The sequence below is a fragment of the Olea europaea genome, chromosome 4, assembly GCF_002742605.1.
Source record: "Olea europaea var. sylvestris chromosome 4, O_europaea_v1, whole genome shotgun sequence".
Lineage (NCBI taxonomy): Eukaryota > Viridiplantae > Streptophyta > Magnoliopsida > Lamiales > Oleaceae > Olea > Olea europaea.
The window spans coordinates 8,920,317-8,946,024 of NC_036240.1; the positions used below are offsets into that span (position 1 = coordinate 8,920,317).

Below are 25,708 nucleotides of genomic sequence, written 5' to 3' on the forward strand. Positions count from 1 at the left end.
TCAATCCGAGGCCCCTTCATCTCTTGGAAGACAAAGATCCTTCCATGCAACCAAAGGTTTCTTAGATCCCCAAAGGAATTTCTGACAAAGGCTAACTATCCTTGATATAATTGTAGCCGGAATAGGGAAAATAGAAAGTCAAAAACATTCCACTCCTTGAGGAACCGCCCTTATAAGTTCAATCTCACCTGCAAAAAATAATGTAGAACAATTCTATGCACCAATATATGATGTAATTTTGTCAAGAAAATGAGCATAACAACTCATTTTAAGTTTTTGCGATGCAAGGGGGATGCCCAAATACCAAAATGGCATACTTCCCTTTGGAACATTTGTTAATTGCAAGATATCCTCAAGAAGCTGTCCATGAATTCCAGCTGTAAACAAGTTGGATTTGAGAACGTTCAATCTTAATCCCGATATCGAGCCTAATTTTGAAAGGTAATCCATGAGAATTTTTACTAACATAACACATCCCCTAGCAAATAGCATCAAATCATCCGCAAAAGCTAAATGGGTGATCTTTTGGGGGCCACATTTTGGGTGAAAGTTGAAATCACTATCATTCGTGGTAGCTTTAAGCAATCTCGAGAAGTATTCAATACAAAGCACAAATAAGAAGGGGGAAAGGGGGTCACATTGTCGAAGTCCTTTACTACCTTTGAAAAATCCATGCAAAGTCCCATTCAAAACTATAAAATATGTTGTAGAAGTGACACATTCTATAACCCAATGAACAAATGTCGAGGGGAATTGCAACCCACGAAGAACATCTCTAAGGAAATCCCAACTTACCGAATCGCAAGCTTTCGTAAGATCAATTTTTAGAAGGCATCTTGGAGCAACCCTTTTCCTATTGTATTATCTCAATAGTTCTTGGGCAAGATAAATGTTCACCGTGATACTCCTACCTTCCACAAAAGCGGCTTGTGCATGATCAACAATGTCTCCTAAAATGGGTCTCAATCTAGAAGCAAGAATTTTAGCAACCACTTTGTAAGTAACATTACAACAAGAGATGGGCCTATAATCACCAACATGCGGTGTGTGATCCGATTTAGGCACCAAAGCAATGGCCGTGTGATTGATTTGTTTGAGGATGGAACCCGAAGAGAAGAACTCCATGATAGCCCCAACAAAATCATCACCAATAGTCCCCTAAGCATTCTTAAAAAAAAAGAAGTGTAACCGTTCGGCTCGAGATATTTTTCATCTCCAATATCAAAAAGTGCATCTTTAATCTCCTCATAAGAAATGTCCCGAATCAAAGTTTGACCTTGTTCCAAAGAAACCAAAGGACCATTTGTAACAATATCCATCTCAATAGGCCGAGTGGGGCATTTTTTCCCAACAAAGAAGTATAGAATTTGACAAATTCTGTAACAACTTGATCTTGTGATGTAGTATACATCCCGTCTTCTTTGAGTGTAGTAGCAATGAAATTCCTTCTAGAGTTCCTTTTAACCACCAAGTGAAAGAACTTTGTGCATTTATCACTTTGCTTAAGGAAAACACATTTAGCATTTTGATAATAAAAACTACGTTCCGCTTCGCACAAACCAACGACCTTTTTCCTCAATTTAGCAACCATAAGTTGAAGATGCACATTCATGGGCTGATTATGTAATTGTAATTGGGCAGCCCCCAAATCATTTTTAGCCTCACTTGCCCTAGCCGAAATGTGCCCAAAATGCTTAAGATTAAGCTCCTTCAAAGCACCCTTAACTTTGCTCAATTTCTTGCAAAAGATAAATTGTTTTGTCCCTCGCAAGTAAAAATTCCAGCAAACTCGAATAATATCACGGAATTTCTCATGCTTGGTCCACATGTTAAAAAACTTGAAAGGTCTCTTTGCACGTCCAACATGGTCATATATAGAAACAATGCAAGGGGAGTGCTCTGAATTGCATCCGGAGGGAAGAAAATTTGCATAAACATATGCCCCATTTTGCACCTATATATCATTGACCATTTCCCTATCAATTTTGCTCTAAATCGAACTATTAGTCCACATGTAATAACAACCAATGGAACGCACATCCGTAAGACCCACATAAAGACAACAATTTGCAAGATCCTTTATTTCATAAGGGGTAATGTCCGCTTCACTACATTTCTCATCAAATTTAAGAATATTGTTGTAGTCACCAAGAATCAACCAAGGTAACGAAACATTTGCATTAAACTCCATAATGATATTCCAAAGTGGCCGTCGGTTAACCATAGTATGAAATCCATAAACAAAGCTCACAAGAAAAGTAAAAGATGTTACCTTACAAGTAGCTTTACAATGGATGATTTGTGATGAACCTCCATCACATCCAAAAGCACTTTGGATGGATTCCACAAAATTAAGATTCGTCCGGCTCTATGTGTGTCAAAATTATTTACATGCATGAAGCCATCAAACTTATTCTGCAAAATCCTCTTCAATTTTCTATCACCCAATTTCGTTTCCAAAATACCCATAATATTAATGAAATGTTACTTGATAAAATCTCGAATCCCATTTTGTTTAAGGGGTGGATTCATACCCCTAATATTCCAAAAAGCGATCTTCATGATGTTGAAGCAAGGGATGTACCCTTCTTCTCGTCCATTTTTTATCCCACTTTCTTTTTTTCCTCGACTTTGCCTTTTAGCATATCACTTCTAGATTTACTAGAAATTGCCTCGTTGATATTGGATAATGAATCTGCCCCTAGATTTTGAGACCCCATCATGAGCAGATTTTTTCAACGCAACAGCCCTATTTTTCTTGCTAACAACCTTCACAAACGGGGCCTCAACCTGGTCCAGATTTTCGACCTGCTGGGAGTCCACATTTTCAAGACCCAATTGCCCAGAATTTCGGTTTATAAACTACCTTTTATGGCCATCCGAAATCATGGTTTGTTGTTCCCCAATTTCTTGCTCGCTACAAGTTGCCTCGACGGGAGAAATCTGGGAATTTAATGTAGATTTTCTAGCTTGCCCATATTTCCGTTGGGCAGCCCCCATAGGTTTTCCTTTTCCTCCCCCCCCCCCCCCCCCCTGTTAGGTTTTCCTTTTCCTTCCCCCCCCCCCCCCCCCTCGGTATGTTTATTGTTGCATCCAATAGTCGAGTGATCGAATACTTTACAAGAACCACAAAATTTTGGTTCATGCTCAAAGACGATTTCTTGATCCCTCAATTTGGATGCCTAATTTTCACCTCCCGCACAAGTTCAATGGAGGCATCAACTTCAACTAGAGCTCTCGCAAATGAGAATCGACCTCTAGTAGCCGTGACTTTGTCGGTTGAGATAGATTTCCCAACCTTGGAGACAATTTTACCCAAGGCGTTGGTGTTCCAAAATTCCAAAGGTAACCTCGGTAGGTTTATCCATACCGGCATAGTGCTCACGTCTTTATCATTGAAATCAAAATAGCGTGACATGACTTTTAGCATTAACGATCTCCCGTAAACCAAATATGGGCCCCCATGCAACACACTCAATCTATACACATCCGTTTCAAATTTGAACACCAACCAACCACTAGCATGCACAAAATATTTATAATCTACCTTCCACGAGTCACAGAGTTGGAGAAGAGCCACTTTCCTCGGAAATCGACCGGCAAAATATCCAACAAGCCCGTATCCCCATGAATTTTCAATATTGTCTTCATCCAAGACAACTTCATCTGATTGACTTTCAAAAGCCTTCAACTTTATATTTTCTTCCATCTTCTGATTGTCTTTAAAAAGATTAACCCATGGGGCTTTCATATTTTCCACTACTTGATTTCCAGCAACATTATCATGTTTTTGTTGCTCCAATTCCACCGAATTTGATTAAAAATCTGAATTTTCAGATTCCGTATCATTTTCTCCAAGTGTCAATGATACACTAGGTGAAGGCATACTCACGTTATCATATTCAGCAACATTTATCTTAGAAGAGGCGACAATATTCGTAGCACTATCATCCAGCTTAGCAGCCGTGGGCTTGAGGGAAGCTAACCCAATAGAATGGGTAGCAACGTGTTTTTTCTTTCCCATGAAAACGTTAATTTGCCAGGAAGCAAAAATCGGGCAGCAAGGAAGACCAAGGGGAAAAGAGTGCAGCCCAGATTACGGGCAAAACAGGCTAGAGGCCAGAAAGATTGGGAGTCCAGAGGAAAAGGCCCAATGTGAAAATAAAAAGGGAAAATTTCATATTTAAGAGATTAACTAACTATCACCCATTTCAAAATTAAGAAATAATGTTTAAAATTTCAAAAATCATATATTATTAAATTTTGATTATATAATTTATTAATTAAATATATTAAGGTCACATTTTCGTACAATTTGATCACAAATTATTAAATTAATTGGTCACAAATAATTTTTTTGTCACAAACCAAAAATTTTTTTTGTCACAAATTATTTCACGATTACAAATCAAAAAAATTATTGGTCACAATTTATTCATCGATCACAATAAATTTTTTTTATAGATCACAATTTATTCATTGGTCACAATCCACAAATTTTATAAATTACAATTCAAAATTTTAAGTCACATATTATTTATTGGTTACAATTTATCGATCAAATATTATTTTTTGATCACAAAATATCCAATTTATTGGTCACAATTTCAAATAAGTGGTCACAGATACTCTTAATCCCATCACCTACCCCACGCAACCCCAATCCATATGGCACCAACCGAATGTAGCTCCACCCCACCACCACTAGCGCCACCAACACCATCGCTATTTCAATAAACTTCCATTTTCAACTTTAAAAACCACTTCTCACCACCATAACAACCAACAAAACCATAGCCACCATCACCACCAACAAGATCTAGCACTGCCTACCCAAACATCAGATCACAGGCACACCAGTCGCTACCCAAAACACCAACAAAACCATAGTTCCAACCACCAATAAAATCACCGCCACAATTACCGCCAACAATATCTAACAAAACAGTCGCCAAAAAATCACCAACAAATCAGATCAACAAATAGTGTCACTTCATCGTCACCACAATCAAAACGTCGATGGTTGCATGCGGTCACACTCAATCAGATCCAAAAACCAGAATGCTTGGCAGCTTCCAATGGCTTTATTCCAACTACCTCTGGCCACTTCTCAATGTGGCGATGCCATGGTCGAAGGCTCAATCGTAGAAATTTGAAGCAGATCTGCTAATGGCAGCGTTGCATCTCATGTCACCATGGTTGAAGGCTCGTTGCTACGTTGTTGACTCTTTTTTTTCCCCCTTTGGTGACTACAGATCCTAGATGTTGACCGACCAAAGTTGTTAATGCCGGCGATGCTCCAGTGGTGGCACAAATGAGAGAGAGGAAAGAGGGAATGAAGATATTTACATAGAAGGAAAAGTAAAAAATGATTAGGGTTTGAAAAATTTGGTAGGGTGGAAAGACGTAGGGGAGAGATATATAGATTAATTTAATTTTTAAATGTTATTATTAAATTAAAATATGAAATTATTATCTGATTTTTGTATAAACAGACTTTAGATCTCCTTTTTGAAATTGAAAGTTGATGAATCCGGTTCTATGTAATTTCCAAATAAAAATCGCAAAAGCAAATCCAGCGAAGGCCCAAAAATGTCCAGAGAATTAGTGGACCAAAGAGAAATGAAGGTCAAAGATGAAATAATCCAATAACCACAGGCTGAATAGGGTCCAGGCAGAAAACAAACCAGAAAGAACCGGCCCACAAATTCAAAAAAAATTCAAATAACATGGAGAATCCCAGAATAGAAGCTGTAAAATACAGCAAGAGGTCAGACACAGCAGAGTAGACTCTGCCAAGAAATCATGAAAATATCAAAAGTCAGCCACCAACCACAAAACCACAGCAGAAGTCAGATGGATAGCAGAAAATTGGATACCAGAATCAAAAACTTGAAAACCAGCATGAAACCATACACGTGCATACATAAGAAGCAATGTAGAGTTTCATTAATATCGGCCAAACTGAGAAGCCAAGAGAGCAACCGGAAACTAAAAACGAAGACTAAAAAGATGCTGGAAAAATTGGAGGCAACCACTGTTGGAGAAAATTCACTGGGTTGGAGTAAAGATCACAAAATATGAATCAGAAACGCCAAAAAAAGATAATTTCGAACTTGTATCAATGAATGGCTTAAACACGATATCGTTGTCCTCAAACGATATTTGCCCCTTCTCCTATGAATTTGAGATGTTTCGAAGGTTGTTGGCAAATGGTTTGCAGGATTATAACAAGCCTCAAAAGGATTTAAACATCAAAGCACAAGTGAAAAATCTTAGAAAACTTGAAGAACACAAAGAATGAATATGAATATGGCTTTTAAAGACTTTGATCTTTGATTTCGGAAGTAATATAAAACTTTGATTTTTTTGTGATGTGTTTGCCTTCAACATAGATCCAATATATATAGGCATACACCATATTCACGAAATGGTGCCAAACTTAAAGTCAAAAGTCACCAATTTTGAATTTACAACGGGAGAAAACGGCCTCCAACGGTCAAATAATTGCACCATGCGACCGCATGGTACAAACCCATGCGATCGCATGGTTTGCCCATGTCAAGACCATTTGGTCTCGGTATTAGGCCATGCGACCGCATGTGGTCGCATGGACAAAATTATTATTATTTATTATTTTTTTATTGTTGTTTATTTTGAACAACAAATCACAGCAATTCCCTACTTTTTCAAAATTAACAAGTCTCATATTCATAATATACGATACTCATGCATAAGGATTAGAAATCTTTCGATTTGAATCTAATCATAGTGTTATTCAAACAAAATATAGTCAGAATCAAAGGTAGCTTGTAGCTTTGAGCCAGTTATTCCATATGACAATACTGGTAAAAATACACACACGAGTACCACGTGTTCTCAAGTTCCTCATAACTCGCTTAGCGCTTTCATGGTATTGCGCTTATCCTTTTCAACAATCTTTTAAGAGAGAAACTTCAAATCTCTATTAAGGCAGCACCACCTTGAAGATTATTTAGGTGAAGTTATTCCAGTACTTTTGTTACCTTTAGATATACTTGTGTTTTAGCACTGAACTTCATTAAGAGCTTAAAGCTCATCCCTAATTTCAGTAACTACCAGCATTAATTTAATTAGGATAGGATTATTGTGGATTTTTTAATAATGATGCAACTATTCACATATCGAATAACTTGTTATTATCCTTTGAACCTGTAAATTACCTTTTAAGTAATGACAGGTAGGATTGTCATTGGTGAAACTTTTTAGTTAAGGGGTTTCAACCCCATCATACTCGAAATAGATGCTACTAAATCTTTGTTTTGAGGTTTAGTCAAAGGATCCGCCAAATTCTCAATTGAGTTTACATAATTTCGGGAAATTATTCCATCCTTGATTAACTTCTTTATATAGTCATGTCTAAAACTTATGTGTCTAGACTTTTCGTTGTATATCTCGTTGTATGCTTTTGCTAATGTGGCTTGACTGTCACACATGATAGGTGTTGAAGAAATATTCTTTGATCCCAAATGTATCTTATAGAAGAGATTCTTAAACCACTCAACTTCTTTCCTGGTGTCCGATAGGGCTACAAATTCAAATTCCATGGTCGAATGTGTTATGCATATTTGTTTCTTTGATTTTCAAGAAACAGTACCTCCTCCTAGAGTGAACATTCAACCTGAGGTGGATTTACTTTCACCCGTGATAGATATCCAACTAGTATTGATAAATCCTTCCAATATTGTCGGAAATTTAGTATATTGCAGGCCTAAGTTCTTGGTTTTCTTTAAGTATTCAAGAACTCTTCCAATGGCCCTCCAATGTTTTTTACTCGGATTGTTAGTAAACCTGGTAAGTTTACTTATGGCATGCGCAATGTCCGGTCTTGTACATTGAACTGTATACATAAGACTTTCAATAGCACTAGCATATTCTAATTGAGCAATTGCCCTTCCATCATTTCATACCAGTTTCAAACTTGGATCAACCGGGGTACTATATTTTTTTATGTTCAAATGTTTGACTTGTTTATCATGTTCTCAATATAATGTGATTGACTTAGGTGATAACTCTCACTAGTTTTTGTGACTTTGATACCTAAAATGGTATCCACTTGACCAAGATCCTTCATCTTGAATGTGGAAGATAGAAACCTCTTTGTTTCTTCTTTTTCGTCCATGTGATTACTCATAATTAACATATCGTCAACATATAAACATATAAATGTCACATAATCATGATACGCTTTAGAATATAAACACTATCTACGCTATTATGTTTAAATCCAAATGATGTTACAGCTAAGTCAAATTTTTCATGCTATTTCTTAGGTGCCTGCTTCAAACCATATAAAGATTTTACTAACTTGCATACCTTATGTTCATTTCCAGGTAGAATGAACCCTTCAGGTTGCTCCATATAGACCTTATCATCGAGATCTCCATTTAAGAATGTCGTCTTGACATCCATTTGATAAACATGCAAGTCATATATTGAAGCTAATGCAAATAATATCGTAATCGATGTTATTCTAGCTATCAGTGCATAAGTGTCAGAATAGTCGATTCCTTCCTTTTGTCGATATCCTTTTGCTACTAATCTAGTTTTGAAAGTATTTAAAGAGCCATAAACATTATATTTCCTCCTAAATATTCATTTACATACAATAGGCTTAGATCCCGTGGTAGATCGACAAGTTCCCAAGTTTTATTAGACATTATCGAATCCATTTCATCTTTAATTGCATTTTTCCAAAAAATGCTATCACGAGAAGCCATAACTTCTTTATAGGTTTTAGGGTCGATTTCCACTTGTAGAACAAAAGGAACTGTTCTTACAATATTCAACTCATTTCCTTCTGCTAAGTAAAATGAGATAAGTTGAGAATCAATTTCATTCGGTCCCAGACTTCTCAACTCGAGTTCTCTTACTTCTTCGTGGTTCACTAGACTCATCAACATCTTTAGAAGACATTTCATCACGTGTTCCACTTGAGCTAGGGATGTTTTCAATATTTTCCTTTAATTCATTATCCGATGATAACAAAATTTCAAAGAACTCTATATCACTTGATTCGATAATCACATTGGTCTCCAAATTTAGCAATCTATAAGATTTATTATTATTAGCATATCCAATAAAAGCACATTTAATGTCTCTTGGACCTAATGTGGTCCTATTAGGATTTGTGTTCTTGCAATAAGCAAGACATCCCACACTTTGAAGTATCTAATGCTCGATTTTCTTCCTTTCTACAATTCATAGGAAGAAACCTTTGTATGTTTAGAAGAAATTCTATTAAGTATCATACATGCACTTAATAAAGTTTCACCCCATAAATTAAATGGCAATTTAGCATTTATAAGCGTGACATTAATCATTTCTACTAAGGTTCTATTCTTCCTTTCAACCAAACCGTTTTGTTCGGGTGTTCTAGGTGCAGAACATTGGTGAATTATGTCATGTTGTTCACAATATGAATTAAATTCATTAGAGAAGTATTTACCACATCTATCACTTCTTAAGGTCTTTATTTTCTGATTTAAGTGATTTTCAACTTCATTTTTATAAGTCTTAAATAAATCAAATGCCTCGTATTTATGTTTCATCAAATAATCATAGGTATATTTTGAGCAATCATCAATAAATGTTGTGAAATATTTATTTTCACCTCTTGTTAGAATGTCATTCAATTCACATATATTTGGAATGAATTAATTATAATATGCTAGAAGTCTTCTTAACGCTTTGATAAGGCCTTCTAACCATTTTTGTTTCTACACATGTTTTGCATTTAATGGCATCATTTTCATCATATGAAATTAAGTCACAATTTCTCATGCGTTTCATGGTACTTTTACCTATGTGACCTAATCTAGCATGCCTTAAAGAAAATAAATCAATCGTATAAGCAAAATCAACTTTATTTATTTCATTGTCAATAGTACAAAGTTTGACCATTCCGTCACATGAATATCTCTTTCCAACAAATTTTTCGTTAAGTGACAATACAAGTTTACCGGACTCAAAGACACTTTTAATACCCGATTTTTCCAAAAGATTTCCACTCACTAAGTTCCTATTCATATCCGGAACATGTAGTACATTTGTGAGAGTAATATTTTTCCTAGAAGTGAAGATAATTTCTATATTTCCTTTTCCAATTACTTTGAACCGTACCTCGTTACCCATTTGGATCTCTTGGTCTCCATCCACTTCATTGTATGTTTTGATCAAATATTTGTCATATGATACATGCACCGTGGCACAAGTATCATACCACCAACTAGGAGCCTTTCTCTTAATTGCATTTATTTCTCTCACGGTGGCCACAATCTTGTCTTGTTGGAGGGAATTCACTTTACTCTCGGAGTTGTTGTGTTTTCGATATCTACAATCTTTTGCGTAATGTCCAGATTTCCCACAAACTAAGCATTATCCTTTGGTCTTCTTCTTAAACTTATTAAGGTTCCTTGAAGGCTTTCTTTTGATGGATTTTGTTGGGGGTTCGAAATTTTCTACGACATTTACTTTGGAAGTGCCCTCATGAGAATCACTTTTATCGCGTATTTTCGACTCTTCCTCAATTCGAAGATTTTTTGCAGTTGTTCCAAAGAATAATCTTCGAAACTATGCATTATCTTCTTTCGGTATTCTTTCCAAGTTTCGGGAAGTTTGGCAATTATAGCCCCCACTTGAAAGGTCTCCGGTATTTCAATTTTCACCGTCTTCAACTTATTGACAATTACTTGCATTTCATGTATTTGGGAAAGAATGGGAATATTGTCTAAAAATTTAAAATCGAAATATTTAGAAATTGAAAATTTCTTTGTACCTTCTTCCGCTTTGTGCTTATTTTTTAGCGTATCCCAAATTTCCTTTGCTGAAATTGTGTTTGTATATAAGTCATACAAACGATTCGATAATGCGTTGAGGATCTGACCGCGTCATATTAACTCATCTTCTTGACGCTTTTGTCTTTCATTCCTCACCGTTTCGATTTCTCCATTTGTTGGTTCCGGTAGTGGCGCCAATTCCAGATCTAGGATGTAGAAGATCTTTAGTGTAGTGAGAAGAAACTTCAATTTGTCTTTCCATCGAGTGTAATTCGTTCCATCGAACCGATCTAACCGCACCAAGTCTTGATTCATGAGTTTGATTGTCGCCAACGTTGTCTCGCTTTCCATTGTAGAAATATCGTTTGTGATTGTTGGAGAAAATTCACCGGATTGGAGTAGAGATCACAAAATATGAACCGAAAATACCAAAAACAAGATAATCTCGAACTTGTATCAATGAATGGCTTGAACAGGATAACGTTGTCCTCAAACAATATTTTCCCATTTTCCTATGAATTTGAGATGCTTCGAAAATTGTTGGCAAATGGTTTGCAGGATTATAACAAGTCTTGCAAGGATTTAAACACCAAAGCACAAATGCAAAATCCTAGAAAACTTAAAGAATACAAAGAATGAATTTGAATATGGCTTTTAAAGACTTTGATCTTTGATTTTGGAAGTAATATGGAACATTGATTTTTGTTTGTAATGTGTTTGCTTTCAACATGGATCCAATATATATAGGCATATATCACATTCACGAAATGGTACCAAATTTTAAGCCAAAAGTCGCCAATTTTGAATTTATAACGGGAGAAAACGGCTTTCAAAATGGCCAAATAATTGCACCATGCGACCGCATGGTACAAACCCATGCGGTCTCATGGTTTGCCCATGCCGAGACCATTTGGTCTCAGTATTAGGCCATGCGATGCGGTCGCATGGACCAAATTATTGTTTTTTTTTTATATTTTCTTTTATTGTTGTTTATTTTGAACAACAAATCACAGCAGCCACGATTAGTGAAACCCAACAAAAACAACTGACCACCAAGAAGAAGGTGGGACCAGTGAAGACAAAAACCACAGCTAAGAAAAAGAAACCAGCATCGCATGGACCAAATTATTTTTTTTTTTATATTTTTTTTATTGTTGTTGTTTATTTTGAACAACAAATCACAGCAGCCACGACCAGCGAAACCCAACAAAAACAACTGACGACCAAGAAGAAGGCGGGACCAGTGAAGACAAAAACCACAGCTAAGAAAAAGAAACCACCCAGCAACAGAAATCGAACTTGGTCCAAAACAACTCTTGAACAAGATAAGTCCAAGAAAAACACAGAAGTACCCACCTTGAAGCAGACGAGTACAGGACCACAAACAAGCTGTAGCTGAAAACCAAACAACAAGCAGAAACTCGAATCTGGACCTAGGTAATGGAAGATCAAGAAAACCAAGAAACCAACCAGAATAATTTCAAAACAATGCAAGCCTGGACCTGAATTTCAGGCCAAAACGAAACCTGAGCAGAGGATGAAAACAGTTGGCACTTACAATCTTCAATAAAAAAAACCCATCTGAAAATGAACTTCAAGGAACCAAATAAGATAAGAAACCAGAAAATGCAATATGTTTAAATCAATTTTCAGCAGGAGGAACTAAAAATTGAATCAAACACAAGAAAGATCACAAGAGAACCAAGGCACTCTAATGGGATTTTCTCTCACTAGAATTGAGAGCATCTCTCTCTAACCTTTTACTTTGAGGTTTCTTGAAGAAGCAACAATTTGATCGGAAGGACATTAGTTCCCTATAGTACCGACATTTTGCACCTACCATTACAGACACAGGTACGCTCTACCTTCTTCATATGAATAAAAATAAGGGTAATTGTTGGAGACCATCTTTTGGAAGTTGAGTGATTAACTGAGGTGGGAATAATGAGATTTAAACATTTATGCGAATGTTAAAGTATGAAATTCAGACATACTTATTTGTACCATTTTAAATAGTCTTTATGGTCCGATTATATGACATAGAGCATGCCCATCCTGAAGTTTGTGGAAGAGAAGGGAGAGAGATGAAGAGGATGGGAATGAGACAAGAAGATAGGCACTCTAGTTAGTTCGTGAGCTGTATATTAAGGAATATTAATGTCGAGAAACACGTGTGTTTCACCTCAAGCTATTTTAATTTTTGAGTTCAAGGTAATGGACACAATTGTTAGCCTAACTGCTACTGTGGATCTCCTTCGTTCAATACAATTATGATTAAGTTCTTACTCACTGAAAGGGAAAGAACTATGATTCACTGCTTCGACAATTCTCAAAATAAGCTTTGTATTATTGTGATCAAAATAACATTCCGTGTTACTGCTGAATGTATGCATTGCATTATTGTGATCAAAATTTATAATTAGTGTTGAAGTTTAAGCTATTGAATTCTTGTTTTAGTGAATGAACTTCTATGCTGGTTCAAGTGTATGTTATTCAAAATCCCTTACGTTGGGGCAGCCTTGACATTATAGTCGTTTTCTGAAGTTTGATATTGTTAGTATCATTGACTGTCTAGTGATAGCAAAAAAATCTGTCCCGCCCCGAATGGGTTGGAGGGGTTCCGTTGTGGCCCCGCCCCATGAAGGGGAAACAAAAAATTAAAAATAATTTTATTTCTAGATAATTTACCCGTTAAAAATTCTTTTTGAATTTGTATTTTATTCTCTATTAATAACATAACTCGAAATTTTGAAAATGTGAAAAAATAAAATAAAAAATGAATGGGGCAAAAAGTTTCCCCGTCCCGCCCCGTTGCCATCCCTATGACTGCCAATTGAATTTACATCAATATTTTTTCGGAATCAGCTATAATTAATAGAATAAGAATTTTTAATGCTCTTGACGCTAAAAATTCGTAAACGCCATTTCTATTCTTACAGTAAATTACCAACAAATTTAAAACTTGGATTACTAGAAACTGCTCGTTTTTGTGGGGAACATTTACACATTTGGTAGGATTCACAATTTATAATCTAGTGAAAATTTTGTCGAACATGAATAGAATATATGTTACTTAAGTTTGATGCGGTATAGCTGAAAAAATATAAAATTTTGGAGAAAAAAAATTAGTTTTCAATATATCTTAATGTTAACTTGTGATATGAGACAAAATACAATTTTTGAAAAGGATTTTGTACTCTTATTTTACTAACTAAGATCCTATTTAGTTTAGATAAAAGTCAGATTTTAAATATATTTTTATAGAATAAAACTGTTTGTACAGATAAAAATTACGAAAAAAGCATTATAGATGATGAGGTGGCAATAATGCATTAAAAGGTTTAACTTTGTTTTGTGTCCAACATTCAGCCCTTGTTTGATTTCTATTATTTTTAAAATGCATTTTTTTCTATCTTCTTTTTAAGCACACATATTTCAATAAAATAATATTATACGTAAATTTAAAAAAAAATTCTTATTTTTTAACTAAACAGTTTCTATCAATTTACTATTCCAAAATGCATTCTTAGCAAGCACTCAATGAATGATTGCAAGCTTTCTCATTTTTATAAAAGTTAACGGAATGTATGGTTAAAAATTTGGGAGTCTCATAAAATATGTGAGTAAAATTAATTGTTGATTTTATTTAGATTTTACTCTTTTTACTGAATCAAACGGGCTTGATATCGTTTTGGCGACACATGATCTAAACCGAGAGGGATGAGTAAGGCCTTGGGCAAGGCCCTCTATTACTTGAAGTCAGGCGAATGGAGAGAAAATATGAGGTGCAGTGATTTTTGGTGTGAACGAGAACACGTCAGGGGTGTGAGGAGCTTGATGTAATTTGGTCTTCTCACACGCCAATCATTTCTTTTTTTTTTTTTTAGTCCGATCTTAAATTCTCTCTTGTCGATAACCTCTTTAAACACAAAGTTTCGTAGAGGGTAAAATGTAATGTGTCGTAGGTTAATTTAATAACACAGACACTAATTCTTGTCTAATTGCAATCACATTGTCAATTTTCGAATTACTAAATATATGGTTGCTGAAATTGTGCTTTTTGAAGCCGTAAAATATAATGCATGGTGGATTCATTGAATATCACAAAAACATATTCTTGTCTACTTGACAATAACATCGTTATTTTCGAATTACTAAATATATGGATACTAAAAATGTTCTTTTCGAAGTTGTAAAATGTAATGCATCATGGATTGATTGAATAACACAACGCGGATTCATTGTATATTACAAAAACATATTCTTGTCTACTTGACAATCACTCCGTTATTTTTCAAATTACTAAATATATGGATACTAAAATTGTTCTTTTCGAAGTTGTAAAATTTAATGCATCATGGATTTCGATTGAATAACACATCGCGGATTCTTGTCTACTTGCAATCGTACCGTTATTTTTCGAATTATTAAATTTAGGATTGTTAAAATTTTGCATTTTGAAGTCGTGATATGTAATGCATGGTGGATTCATTGAATAACACAAACACAAATTCTTGTCTACTTGGAATCATACGATATTTTTCAAATTACTAAATATTTGGTCACTAAAATTGAGCTTTTCTACTTCAAAACGTGGCTTTATGATATGCACATTCCCGTTCGAAATTGTACATTGAACTCGTAAAATGATAATGCAGTAATTATGTTTTGACTCCTTGAATTTGGATATTTTATTGAGAATCTTTCAACATTTGTTTACCACACAAATTTTATCTTTCAAACTTATAGAACACACAACATATGCATGGACTGAAAGAGATGGATTCTTGCCCCTCATGGGGGTGATCGAGTTGGTGGAGTAAGTGAGCACGGTGGCCTTTGGTTACGACTTCGATTCCCTCTATCAACACTTTTTCGGTTGAGCCCATCGTACAGGATTTGCCTAGTACCGTTTACCTGACTGACGTAATTTGCAGGTTATTGCGTCAGTCCAAGGGTTTCTCCAGTGCGCACACGAATGGTAGCACTACGGATTCCCCCATCATAAAAAAAAAAAAAAAAAAGAGAGAGAGATGGATTCTTGATTTATGAAAATATGAACAATTTTATATTCTTGGATATACTTGTGACATGATTTTGTAACAACAATACAACGTCCACACAAGAAAGTGAAAAGTAATGTAATTTAGTAATTTACACGCACAAAAAATAATAATAATAATAATAATAAAATTAAGGGCTTTTCTGCAAATTGTAAGAAGAAAAGAAAATAATAATAAAAGGAAAAAGAAATGAAGTGAGGAACACTTTTGTCCCCACTGACAAGCTTGATATTTTTCTAAACTACGGTTTGCACTTCCTTCTTCGAACTTCAATCGGTAGTCCTCCTTTAGGCACGAGAAATGGTCCGTATTCAATACCATCCTCGTCTCCGATCACTTTCCATCTGAATCACACACAATATCAATATCGACAATTAGTAGTTATTTAAACAAAATATACATACTACATAAAAAATCTATAAATAAGCGAAATCGTCACATCATATTACAACCCAACTTCAAGAAATAAACAACATACATGCATTTTTTAAGATAACTGTCACGACAACCACATTGGATTTAATCTTCCAATTAACGAATATAAATTATGAAATATTTTAGGGTTTATAAAGTTTAGGTGCATCATTTGATTACTTTGACTTTTATATTCAGACAAAGATTGTAAAATCAATAATTGTGGCTACCGTATGATTCATTGGTAGCCTCACATGTCTAATTCACTACAAGCTCCAAACTGCCATTGCTGAATCTGTGTACAATTTTCATCAACTTCCAAATTCCTCTTGAATCCGAGGACCACTTCCTACGCCTAAGGAACAACCGGTCCACAACTAGAATTTGAGATTTGATTTTGATATTGGGAAATTTGGTGGCCATTTTTGTCGGAAAAAGTGAAAATTCTTGTAGTATCAGTGGAGATCGAGAGTACCTATAAGTGGTAGTGAAGTGGTGAAGGAAAATGAGCATCTCAAGTTTAGCAAGCTCACTGCCGGGGCAAGAATGCAGTCCATTACCAAATGGCATGTAAGTGTGAGGTCTTGGTGTCACCTGCATAATCACAAAAACACATAGTACATCTTTCTAGTATTGGCCTACAAAAATAGTTCACGTGATGGATCTGACAATTGAAAGATTTCGATTTGTTTACCAGATTGCCTAAATTGAAGGAAGATTCAATAGTGTCCGGAAAAGACAGTTTTAAGATAATAAAACCATTGACAACCTTATATTTGTGTCAAGATAGGATAGACAGAAAATGTTGCGCTCCATGTTAACTATACCTCAAATCTTGAAGGATCGAACTTTTCGGGTTGAGGGAAGAAATCAGCAGAATGATGAATGGTTCTGAATAGAGGAAGAACCTTCCAACCTTTAGGGATTATGTAACCTTCAAATTCGACATCTTCAACTGCTTCTCTGAACGTAAACGACAGAATGCTCGCTATTCTTAATGTTTCTTGGATAACCTGCAGATGATCGATTTACATTTGATTACTCAAGAACATTTGAATTTAAACCACGATAAAAAAAAAAATAATAATAATAATGTACATACCCTACTAGTCAGATTCATTTGTCTCGTGTCATCCCATGTAAGCCCCCGATTTTCTTCAACTAATTTGCGTTGGATTCCTTCTTGCTCCGTCTGTAACGTAGTAGTTATGAAAAGGGTCGTCTAGAGACTTCTCAATATAAAAAATTTCATCGTTAGAAGTGAAATTTGTGCTAGTACCGTGACAGATTGTAAGACATGAGGATTATCGATCAAATTCTTGAGAAGCCAGGTTAGAACAGTTGCAGTAGTATCATGAGCAGCAAATATTACACCAATTATATTATCAGAAATTTGAGAATCACTTAAATTATTCAACTTTTGCTCTTGAGCGCTCATTAAAAACCCCAACAGCCCTCCATCATTATGTGATTTCCTATTTCCTCTTCTCTTCTCAATCAATCTCCTCAAGGCCTCGTTCAATTGCTTCCTTGCCTACACTTGAATTTTCATGTTTAGTGTACAGTATTCGACAAGATTTGACGGGGTGATAAGCGAGATTTTTGGTAGTTGTAAAATTGACTGACTTAGCAAATATCGAAAATATAAAATATTCAAATATTCAAATGGCACACAACAGATATACGTGTGCAAACTGTGTAGTTGAAGACAAAAACCTAGTGATGTTTGTTCAAATTGACGTGGTGGGTTTTGAGTGCTACTAAGAATAATACGTAAATCACGAGAGATCCACACCATCGGAGAGAGATGCTAATCTTTGTACCTTCATTGCTTTGTTGAATAGAGTCCCTGGAAAATTCATAGGCATTGAATTGTAACCTTTCTCCAAGATTTGATACAAATGTTTGATTCCTTCCATTTCTGGTTCAAGGTTGTTCCCAAAGGCCGATATCATTGCCACTTCGAAAGCATACTGCATAAATAAATAAATAAATATATAAATATACATGACTTCTATCCAAGAGTTCGACTGCCATTCGTGCACGTGTTAGACCTCTAATACAAAAAATGAACTGGGTTGTGAACACAAGATTTAAGTGAGTACATTTAACTCGCCTGTCTATCTCTTAGCTTAAACTTTTAGACGAAATGTTCACCTGATTCTAATACGTACCTTCTTCATCTCTTGTAAAGTGCAAATAAGGGCATGGTTTTCCCAGGTGGGGAGAAAGTTGAGAACAATTTCTTCAATTGCTGATACTGATCCTTTAACAACAGAGGGAGCGAAAGAAGATTGAATCAACTTCTTGAGTTTTAAATGATAATCCCCTTGATGAAAGAATATGGCTTGTGGCCCTATCATCTTCTCTTTACTTGGTGGATACGTAGGCTTAAACAGATGAGCTTGATTCACCAGAACGTTTTTCGCAGCTTCTGGGCTCGAAATCATCACACAAGGACATCCCAATATGTGGCTCTTGAATATGTCCCCATACCTTTTCCTCCTTGTGAAAAAGAAGGTATTAGGATGTTCGGTGTAGAGTTTTAGAGTTTCGCCTATGTAAGGCCATCCCATGGAACCCGGTGGGAGGCGGCGTTTGTCTACTTGATGACACCATTGTTGCAGTACAAAGAAAAAAAGTAGAAGCAGAAGCAGAAGCGAAAAAACCGAGATTAGGATAGTAGATATGGTGAGAAAAGGTTGTTCAAAGGCAGGCAGTGAAGAGAGGTGGAGAGATTGCATGGTGGAGGTGGCACAACCTAATTTAGACAGGTATAAAATGCGAAGTGAAGGAGCTGAACAACAATGAAGAGATTTATATAGTCGTGTCGAGTCTATCGGCGGCCCGGAAAATTATCCGCTCGGATGGTCAATTCTTGGTGATTTGGCATGCAATTCTATTACTATCAACCACGTGTATAATTTTAAGTTACGAACGTGTTTGGTTAATCTTAAAATAAGAAATAAAATTATTTTGCGAAGAGTAAATGAAGAATTACTTATTGATTTAAAGTTAGGACAGCCTAGGCTGGTTCTTGTGGGCTATATTTGTGGTCTGGTTTGTTTACCAACTAAAATATGGCCACGTTGGCCAGATCTTTAATAAAATAATTATTTTTCGAAAAAGAGAAAAACTTGTTGGTCCAAGTCTATTGGTACAACTTAAAGCGCATGTAACAATTTATATCTTCTAGAAATAAAAATAAGTGGGTTTGTATGTGTTTAAATTGACACACTTATGACTTCCTAAAAAAGGAAAGAAATAAGGTTTAAGATACATGTCTTTGGAACGAGGAAGTGAAACTTGATAAGAGAACAAGCTTTATACGTAGTTGCGTTGCTATGTACAATTCACCTATTTGAGAATTGAGCTACGTGCATCTTATAAATGAAAAGTGGAACTTGATTAAATAGCACTCTCGATATGCATTTCTAAAACAATTTATCCGGATTTGATGATCTAGAACCAACCACATACTTACAAAAAAGATCAAGTCATTTTCTTTAGTTGCTCCAGTATCAGAGAAATTTGAATGAATAAGGCTACTTTGCAAGAAAGTATATAATATAGTGGTTGACATAATAGGTGTTGACAAGATGTGATTGGTTAAAAAAGTTTTATATAGTCCAATAACAAGCTGTCACGTGACATTATGTCAAAAATTATATCAACCATTATATCTATGTAGCATGATTGAATCCGAACATACTTCATATTTTGTGGAGGAAGTGCTAGTTACCTAAACAATAACCATATTTCGAACTTTTAGGAAGAAATATTCATCTACAAATCAAATGTTAAAGTCTAGGAATCAAGCTATATGACATTCGTCTTTAATAACTAGATAGCTAATCGGATGATTTTGAGCATAAAATGCACTCACAAGTATTTACCGTGTTTAAATTTTACTTTTGTATTACTTATCTGTATTCTATTCATGAAATCCATTATACATCATGTTTAGAAAGATTTTGAACAAGATGTTTTCAAATATTCTTTGGCAGTATTGCACGTTAAGATGTGCGAAAAATAAGATTATAGACACCTCCAAATTTTAATAAAAATTTCAAGATTTTATCTCCTTGGTTGGGCTTATCAATAAATTGTTCCACTCTCTCAGCAAGAAATGCGCCCGGCCCCAACACCCATTTGGTTAAAAATTGTCAGTGAAATTCCGATAGCTTTGCTTCTGTACAAACATATATATTCTAGAGTTTTGCTAGATATACAATGTTTTGTACAATCTAGTTGACAATGTGGTCAAATGGCAGCCCCCTATTGGAGGGGCGGCTGTCTCCAATAGGGGGCCGCTACTTGACCCCATTGTCAATTAGATTGTACAAAACATTGTACAAATAGAATTATTCTATATTCTAGGTTAAATTGCCCTCAACATGCTGCTCTATGTCCTTGGTCCACGTAGTTTTTCGCCACTTCAAACTATATTATTCACAAATTATTCTTCTACAAATCTCATTGGTCGGAGCTAACAGTATTTAATCTATAATATATTAAAATATCACATTAAAGAAAAATCATTTTTTGGACGATTTTTATCCCCTAAAATTCAATTATTGCAATATGACCTTTTCGTTTTTCGATATATAATAAATACTACAAAATTATTGTCATTTATGAAATTTGCATTATTAATGCTCAATTCAATAACATTCACATTAATCTTGATTTAATGAATTTTCGCTTGATAAATCTTGAATTACATGAATTTAGAGTTATTATAGATGAATTTATTCATACTCATGTATCTAGAAATTTTAATGGGTATTTAAATTTATGTATTAACAATTAATTTTTATGTATCAAATGTAATATAAAAAAATTGCTCATTTATAGAATTTCATTATTACAAAAAATTTGAATCATAGAAATTGAGTTTTGAGAGTATAATTTTCTTATCTTAAATTTCTATGCTAAATTTTAGTTTCTTTAATTCGTCTGAGACCTATCAAATCCTTCAAGAAATTGGTATCAAAATTACTTTTACATCACTTATAAAATATTTTAGAATAATATGCAGTGCATGTCTAACTTTGACTAATATTTTAAAAGGATGCTATTAACAAACGTTGAAAAAATTTAAAATTGTAATTTTGATTCGGATCGATGAAGGGAACTTGCATATTGGATCATTGAATTTAAAATAGTATTCTTAATAACAAATTAACCATTGTAATTAACTAAAATAACACAATAAAATCAAAACGTTGCAATTACTTTATAAACGTGTACAATTGATTATTGAAAAGCAAAGCCAAATGAAATCAAAATAATTGGAAAACATTGAAACAAAATCCAAAATAAAATTGTACTTTAATGTGAGTTTATTTTAAAATGAAAAATTATACCTGTATTTAATTTTTATATGAACTAATCACCATGGTTATCTACATAAATTACACAATCATAAATCTTATAAACAAAATCTCAATATTATGAGCACAAAATACATATAGATTAAAAGGTAAAATGTAGAAAGAAAAAGGGTTTAAAGAATATCATGAACGAAGTCACTCTTGTTATCCACGAGAGGCAACATAGTAACGGAGGATTACATATTTCAGATTACAGATTCTAACATTTGTCGTTTTACAGTTTTTATTTTTATTTGTGCTTTAATTGAAAATAGGAGGAGGGTCATATTGTCCATCAACTAAACCTACTTAATTCATTAAAATAAAGCTAAAACATAATTGCATTATGAATATTGGAAGATTATTAAGATCACTAAGATCATTAGGATCCACAAACGACATTATAGTGATCATTCAATTTTAACATCCTATATGTAAATTAGATTTTATTTTCTTTTAAATCACTTTGATATCGTAGAACCTGAAGATTATAAAATTCAAATCAAGAATTTAACAATCATACTCATAGCTTTTAATAATTAATCTCGGAATTGGAAAAAAAGAGGGGACATGAAGAGAAGACATTACAAATCTCCATCATTGTCCTAGAACTCGAATCCAACGAAATAGATTAGACTTCTTATTTACTCTTCCATATAATGCTATTATGGACTTCCATATTTTGGATAAAATAGTTGTCAAATTTTCGTGTTAGGGACCAACTGACTTATCTTCCAGCCATGCACAGTTCAGATCTCAAAGAATAGCATTCTATTAATAATAATAATAATTGTGTATTTTTGACAATATATATATATATATATATATATATATACACATATTAATTTATTTATTTATTATTATTATTATTATTTTTTCGTATTATGACAGAGACTTAACTGCAGTTGAAGATTCTGGTTCCTACATTTTATAATTGAATTCAAAGATAGTTTGCAGTTTGCTGCTAGGATATTTATGGGGTATAAATCTAGAGGACAGATGTCAATAGAAGAATTGGCACAGTCCCCAAATTTATTGGTCGGAGAGTGCATCAAATTAAATCCTACCAACCAACGAACAAATATGGAAATTTGCTTTGACATTTTGGGTTTTTGTTTTCAAAGATATTGTTTTACATGTGAAGTTGGGTTGGCGCAGACCAAGGATTTCGGTTAAATGCATTGCTGGTCATGTTATCCAATTTTATGTGAAATTGATAACTTCATTTACGATTGTCGGTACAATTAATGGATGATCAATATAATGTCATATCGGTAAACATCACCCTTCATTTCAAACACATTTTTTAAGTGGAAGAGTTCAAAAATGTTTTGAACTCATTTAGCACATCTTTTTTTCCCCCTAAGTTGCAGATGAAATTAGAGAAAATCCCCCCAAAGGTCACTAAACTTTGCCAAAATGTCCTGAGAGGTCACCGAACTTCAAAAAATCCCTAAACAGTCAATGAACTTTGCCGAAATCCCCTCAGAAGTCACCAAACTTCAGAAAATCCCTAAATGGTCACTAAACTTTGCAAGAGTTCCCTAGGAAGTCACTCAACTTTGCAAATTTAGGGTCCCATACATCATTAGTTGAGTGACCTCCTAAGGACCTCTTGCAAAGTTCAGTGACCATTTAGAGACTTTCTGAAGATCGGTGATTTTTGGGGAGACTTCAGCAAAGTTCAGTGACTGTTTAGAGACTCTTTGAAGTTCGGTGACCTCCTAGGGCATTTTGGCAAAGTTCGGTGACCTTTGGGGGGGATTTCATCGATGAAATTATGATGGCAACGTTTATTAGTAGAGAAAGAGCATTATGCTTTTCAAAATAGAGCCAATTGTTAGTATTAACAACGTGTAGGTTGACATGTTACTTTAGTTAGAGGATAACATTGGATCGAGTGGCTAATTTGCAAGTAAATCAGAGTTGGATGGATGACATGATTGAATCAAATTGAAGATTATTGACATTAATGCAACTCCACTCGATTTCCAGAAAGACACTGCCTTGATATTGTCCCCGTCCGATAATTGAAACTTGAAGTATATGTTATACTAAATAATAGAGGCAAAGCAAAACATTCTATTCGATAATATTGATATTTGTTTTGTGATCTATATAAAATTCGCCATTTTTCCCCCTCAAAGAGAAAAGTATTCTGGATTCTCGAGCACATGCTTGTATCTCATCTAAATCACGTAAAAAAAATATCTCAAGTTTAAAATGAATTGGTTGATGATTGGAGAAGTTCAGACAAGAAAATGTCATGGAAAACGTCATAAACATGAATTTCCGTACCACTTGTTCAAACTAAAGTCTTGAAGTTTGGTATTTCTTGTTATGCATTTTCAATGTTTAATTTATAGAGATGGACTTTATCATGCTCATTCGATCCTTCTTATAATATCTTAATACCTTTTCTTATGGATCATTCTAGTACTTTTAGACCTAAACTTCTTGAGTTCCATAAATTTGTTTGAAAGACCTACTCACAAGGCGAAGTTATCATTTTGAATCATGACACGTCATCTATAAATCAAATGTCTAAACTATCCTTATTAAAATGATCTTTTCTTTATTAAATTCATCTTCTTTTTAATCTCTATTTCTGTCATCGAGTCTTAAACTCCCTTTCTACCATGTTACTTCATCGATTCTCTCCCTTTGCTGGCCTTTCTTCCATGTTTTGTGTGCCCCTTCTCCTCATCTCCTCATCGTTGCTTTTTGGGATACTTGGGTAATCGAGGAGCTGTGATAAAAATCAGGTGACGATGAGAAGTCCTTTTGAACAAACCTGAAAAAGTATTTCATATCACTGATCATTCAAGAATTAAAATGCAAGCATCGAGACTTTTTGTGTAATATCTCAAAATCATTTTCAAAATTATTTTATTTTCTAGGGGTTTGATTTGATGCTACAAGTGAAAACATATAAATATAAAAAATGGATTGATGTTATATTAAAAAGAAAAGAGTTAACATGTTGAATTTAAGGAATAAATGCGGAATCATTGTAAAACTACTTCGCAATGTAAATAGTAACGACTGCAAGGCGTACAATAATGTGGATAATTGTAATAATTAGGGCTTTAGAAATTTGTTAAGCATTGAAATAATGACCAAATATTATTTTACAAAAATTCAAATTGATATTTATACCCCTATAAATATAGGGATGCCTTTTATTTAATAAAATCATAAATCCTTTGAAAAAAGCCCATGAATAAGCTAATAGTTGGCGAAAAATATGATAGTTGTTGAATATAGCAAGCCGGATGCTAAAGGAAATAAAGTAATAAGTTTTTCTATGGTCAATTTTAGTTAAGTAAAAATAGTAATAAACAATGCGTAAAACACAATAATGCACAAAATGCAAACTTCTAATAAGATAATATCAATATAAAAGTGGGGTGCTACTGGCCGGCGCCCCCACGTCAAATAGGCGCCTTGTCACAGCAGCCTGTCACGGCCCCCATTTGAGTAGAGTTACTCATATAGTGCGAGATTATATCAAAATAGTAAGGTTAAATGTGTTTGGATTGGAGCAATTTCATAGTGGATGGCCTCTAAAATGTTTTCCTAATTCAGTTTCAAACACTTAAGTGAGCACAAATAGTTAAAAAAAAGGAGAAAAAAAAATAGAAAGAAACCAGAAAGAAAAAAAAATAGAAAGAAACCAGAAAGAAAAAAAGAAAAAAGGGTTAAATTATTGTTGCAAAATCTGTGACACCAGTCTCGTCGACCCCTACACCTCATTTCCCTTAATCTTATAAATATATAGGACAATTCATGGTCACTTTGGGCTTCCAAGTGATGAAATATAACATTGAATATTGTGGAAATTACATATTCTAATAGATTAAAAATTCTCATTTCTTAAATAAAATGCAATGTTTAATATTTCACAAATCAGAATTTTTTTAATTAATTAATGTATTTAAAATAAATTAGTTAAACAAACCCTAACTATAATAATTTCAGTCTCAATACCCTGTCTCTCTCTACTCGACTCTCTTGTTTTTTTCTCAATTTCCTCTCT

At 34.3% G+C, this 25,708-nt stretch overlaps 2 protein-coding genes across 3 annotated transcripts; both read right to left on the reverse strand.

Annotated features, from left to right (window-relative positions):
* Nucleotides 1-3,000, reverse strand: LOC111392997. The gene is made up of 7 exons (XM_023018403.1): nucleotides 2,867-3,000; nucleotides 2,039-2,246; nucleotides 1,277-1,954; nucleotides 912-1,158; nucleotides 318-722; nucleotides 147-188; nucleotides 1-95 (listed from the first exon to the last, which is right to left on the reverse strand). The coding sequence occupies exons 1-7, from the start codon at nucleotides 2,998-3,000 to the stop codon at nucleotides 1-3; spliced, it is 1,809 nt and encodes a 602-aa protein (XP_022874171.1).
* Nucleotides 3,001-15,943: 12,943 nt separating this feature from the next.
* LOC111393533 (abscisic acid 8'-hydroxylase 2-like) lies at nucleotides 15,944-19,126 on the reverse strand. Of its 2 annotated transcripts, XM_023019102.1 has the most exons (7): nucleotides 18,469-19,121; nucleotides 18,118-18,267; nucleotides 17,574-17,828; nucleotides 17,397-17,486; nucleotides 17,122-17,307; nucleotides 16,770-16,888; nucleotides 15,944-16,224 (listed from the first exon to the last, which is right to left on the reverse strand). In XM_023019102.1, exons 1-7 carry the CDS (start codon nucleotides 19,036-19,038, stop codon nucleotides 16,122-16,124), a joined length of 1,473 nt encoding a protein of 490 aa, XP_022874870.1. In that variant the 5' UTR covers nucleotides 19,039-19,121; the 3' UTR covers nucleotides 15,944-16,121. The 2 variants fall into 2 exon arrangements, with proteins under 2 accessions (XP_022874870.1, XP_022874869.1); XM_023019101.1 differs by lacking the exon at nucleotides 15,944-16,224 and having other exon boundaries at nucleotides 16,231-16,888; nucleotides 18,469-19,126.
* Nucleotides 19,127-25,708: the final 6,582 nt, after the last annotated feature.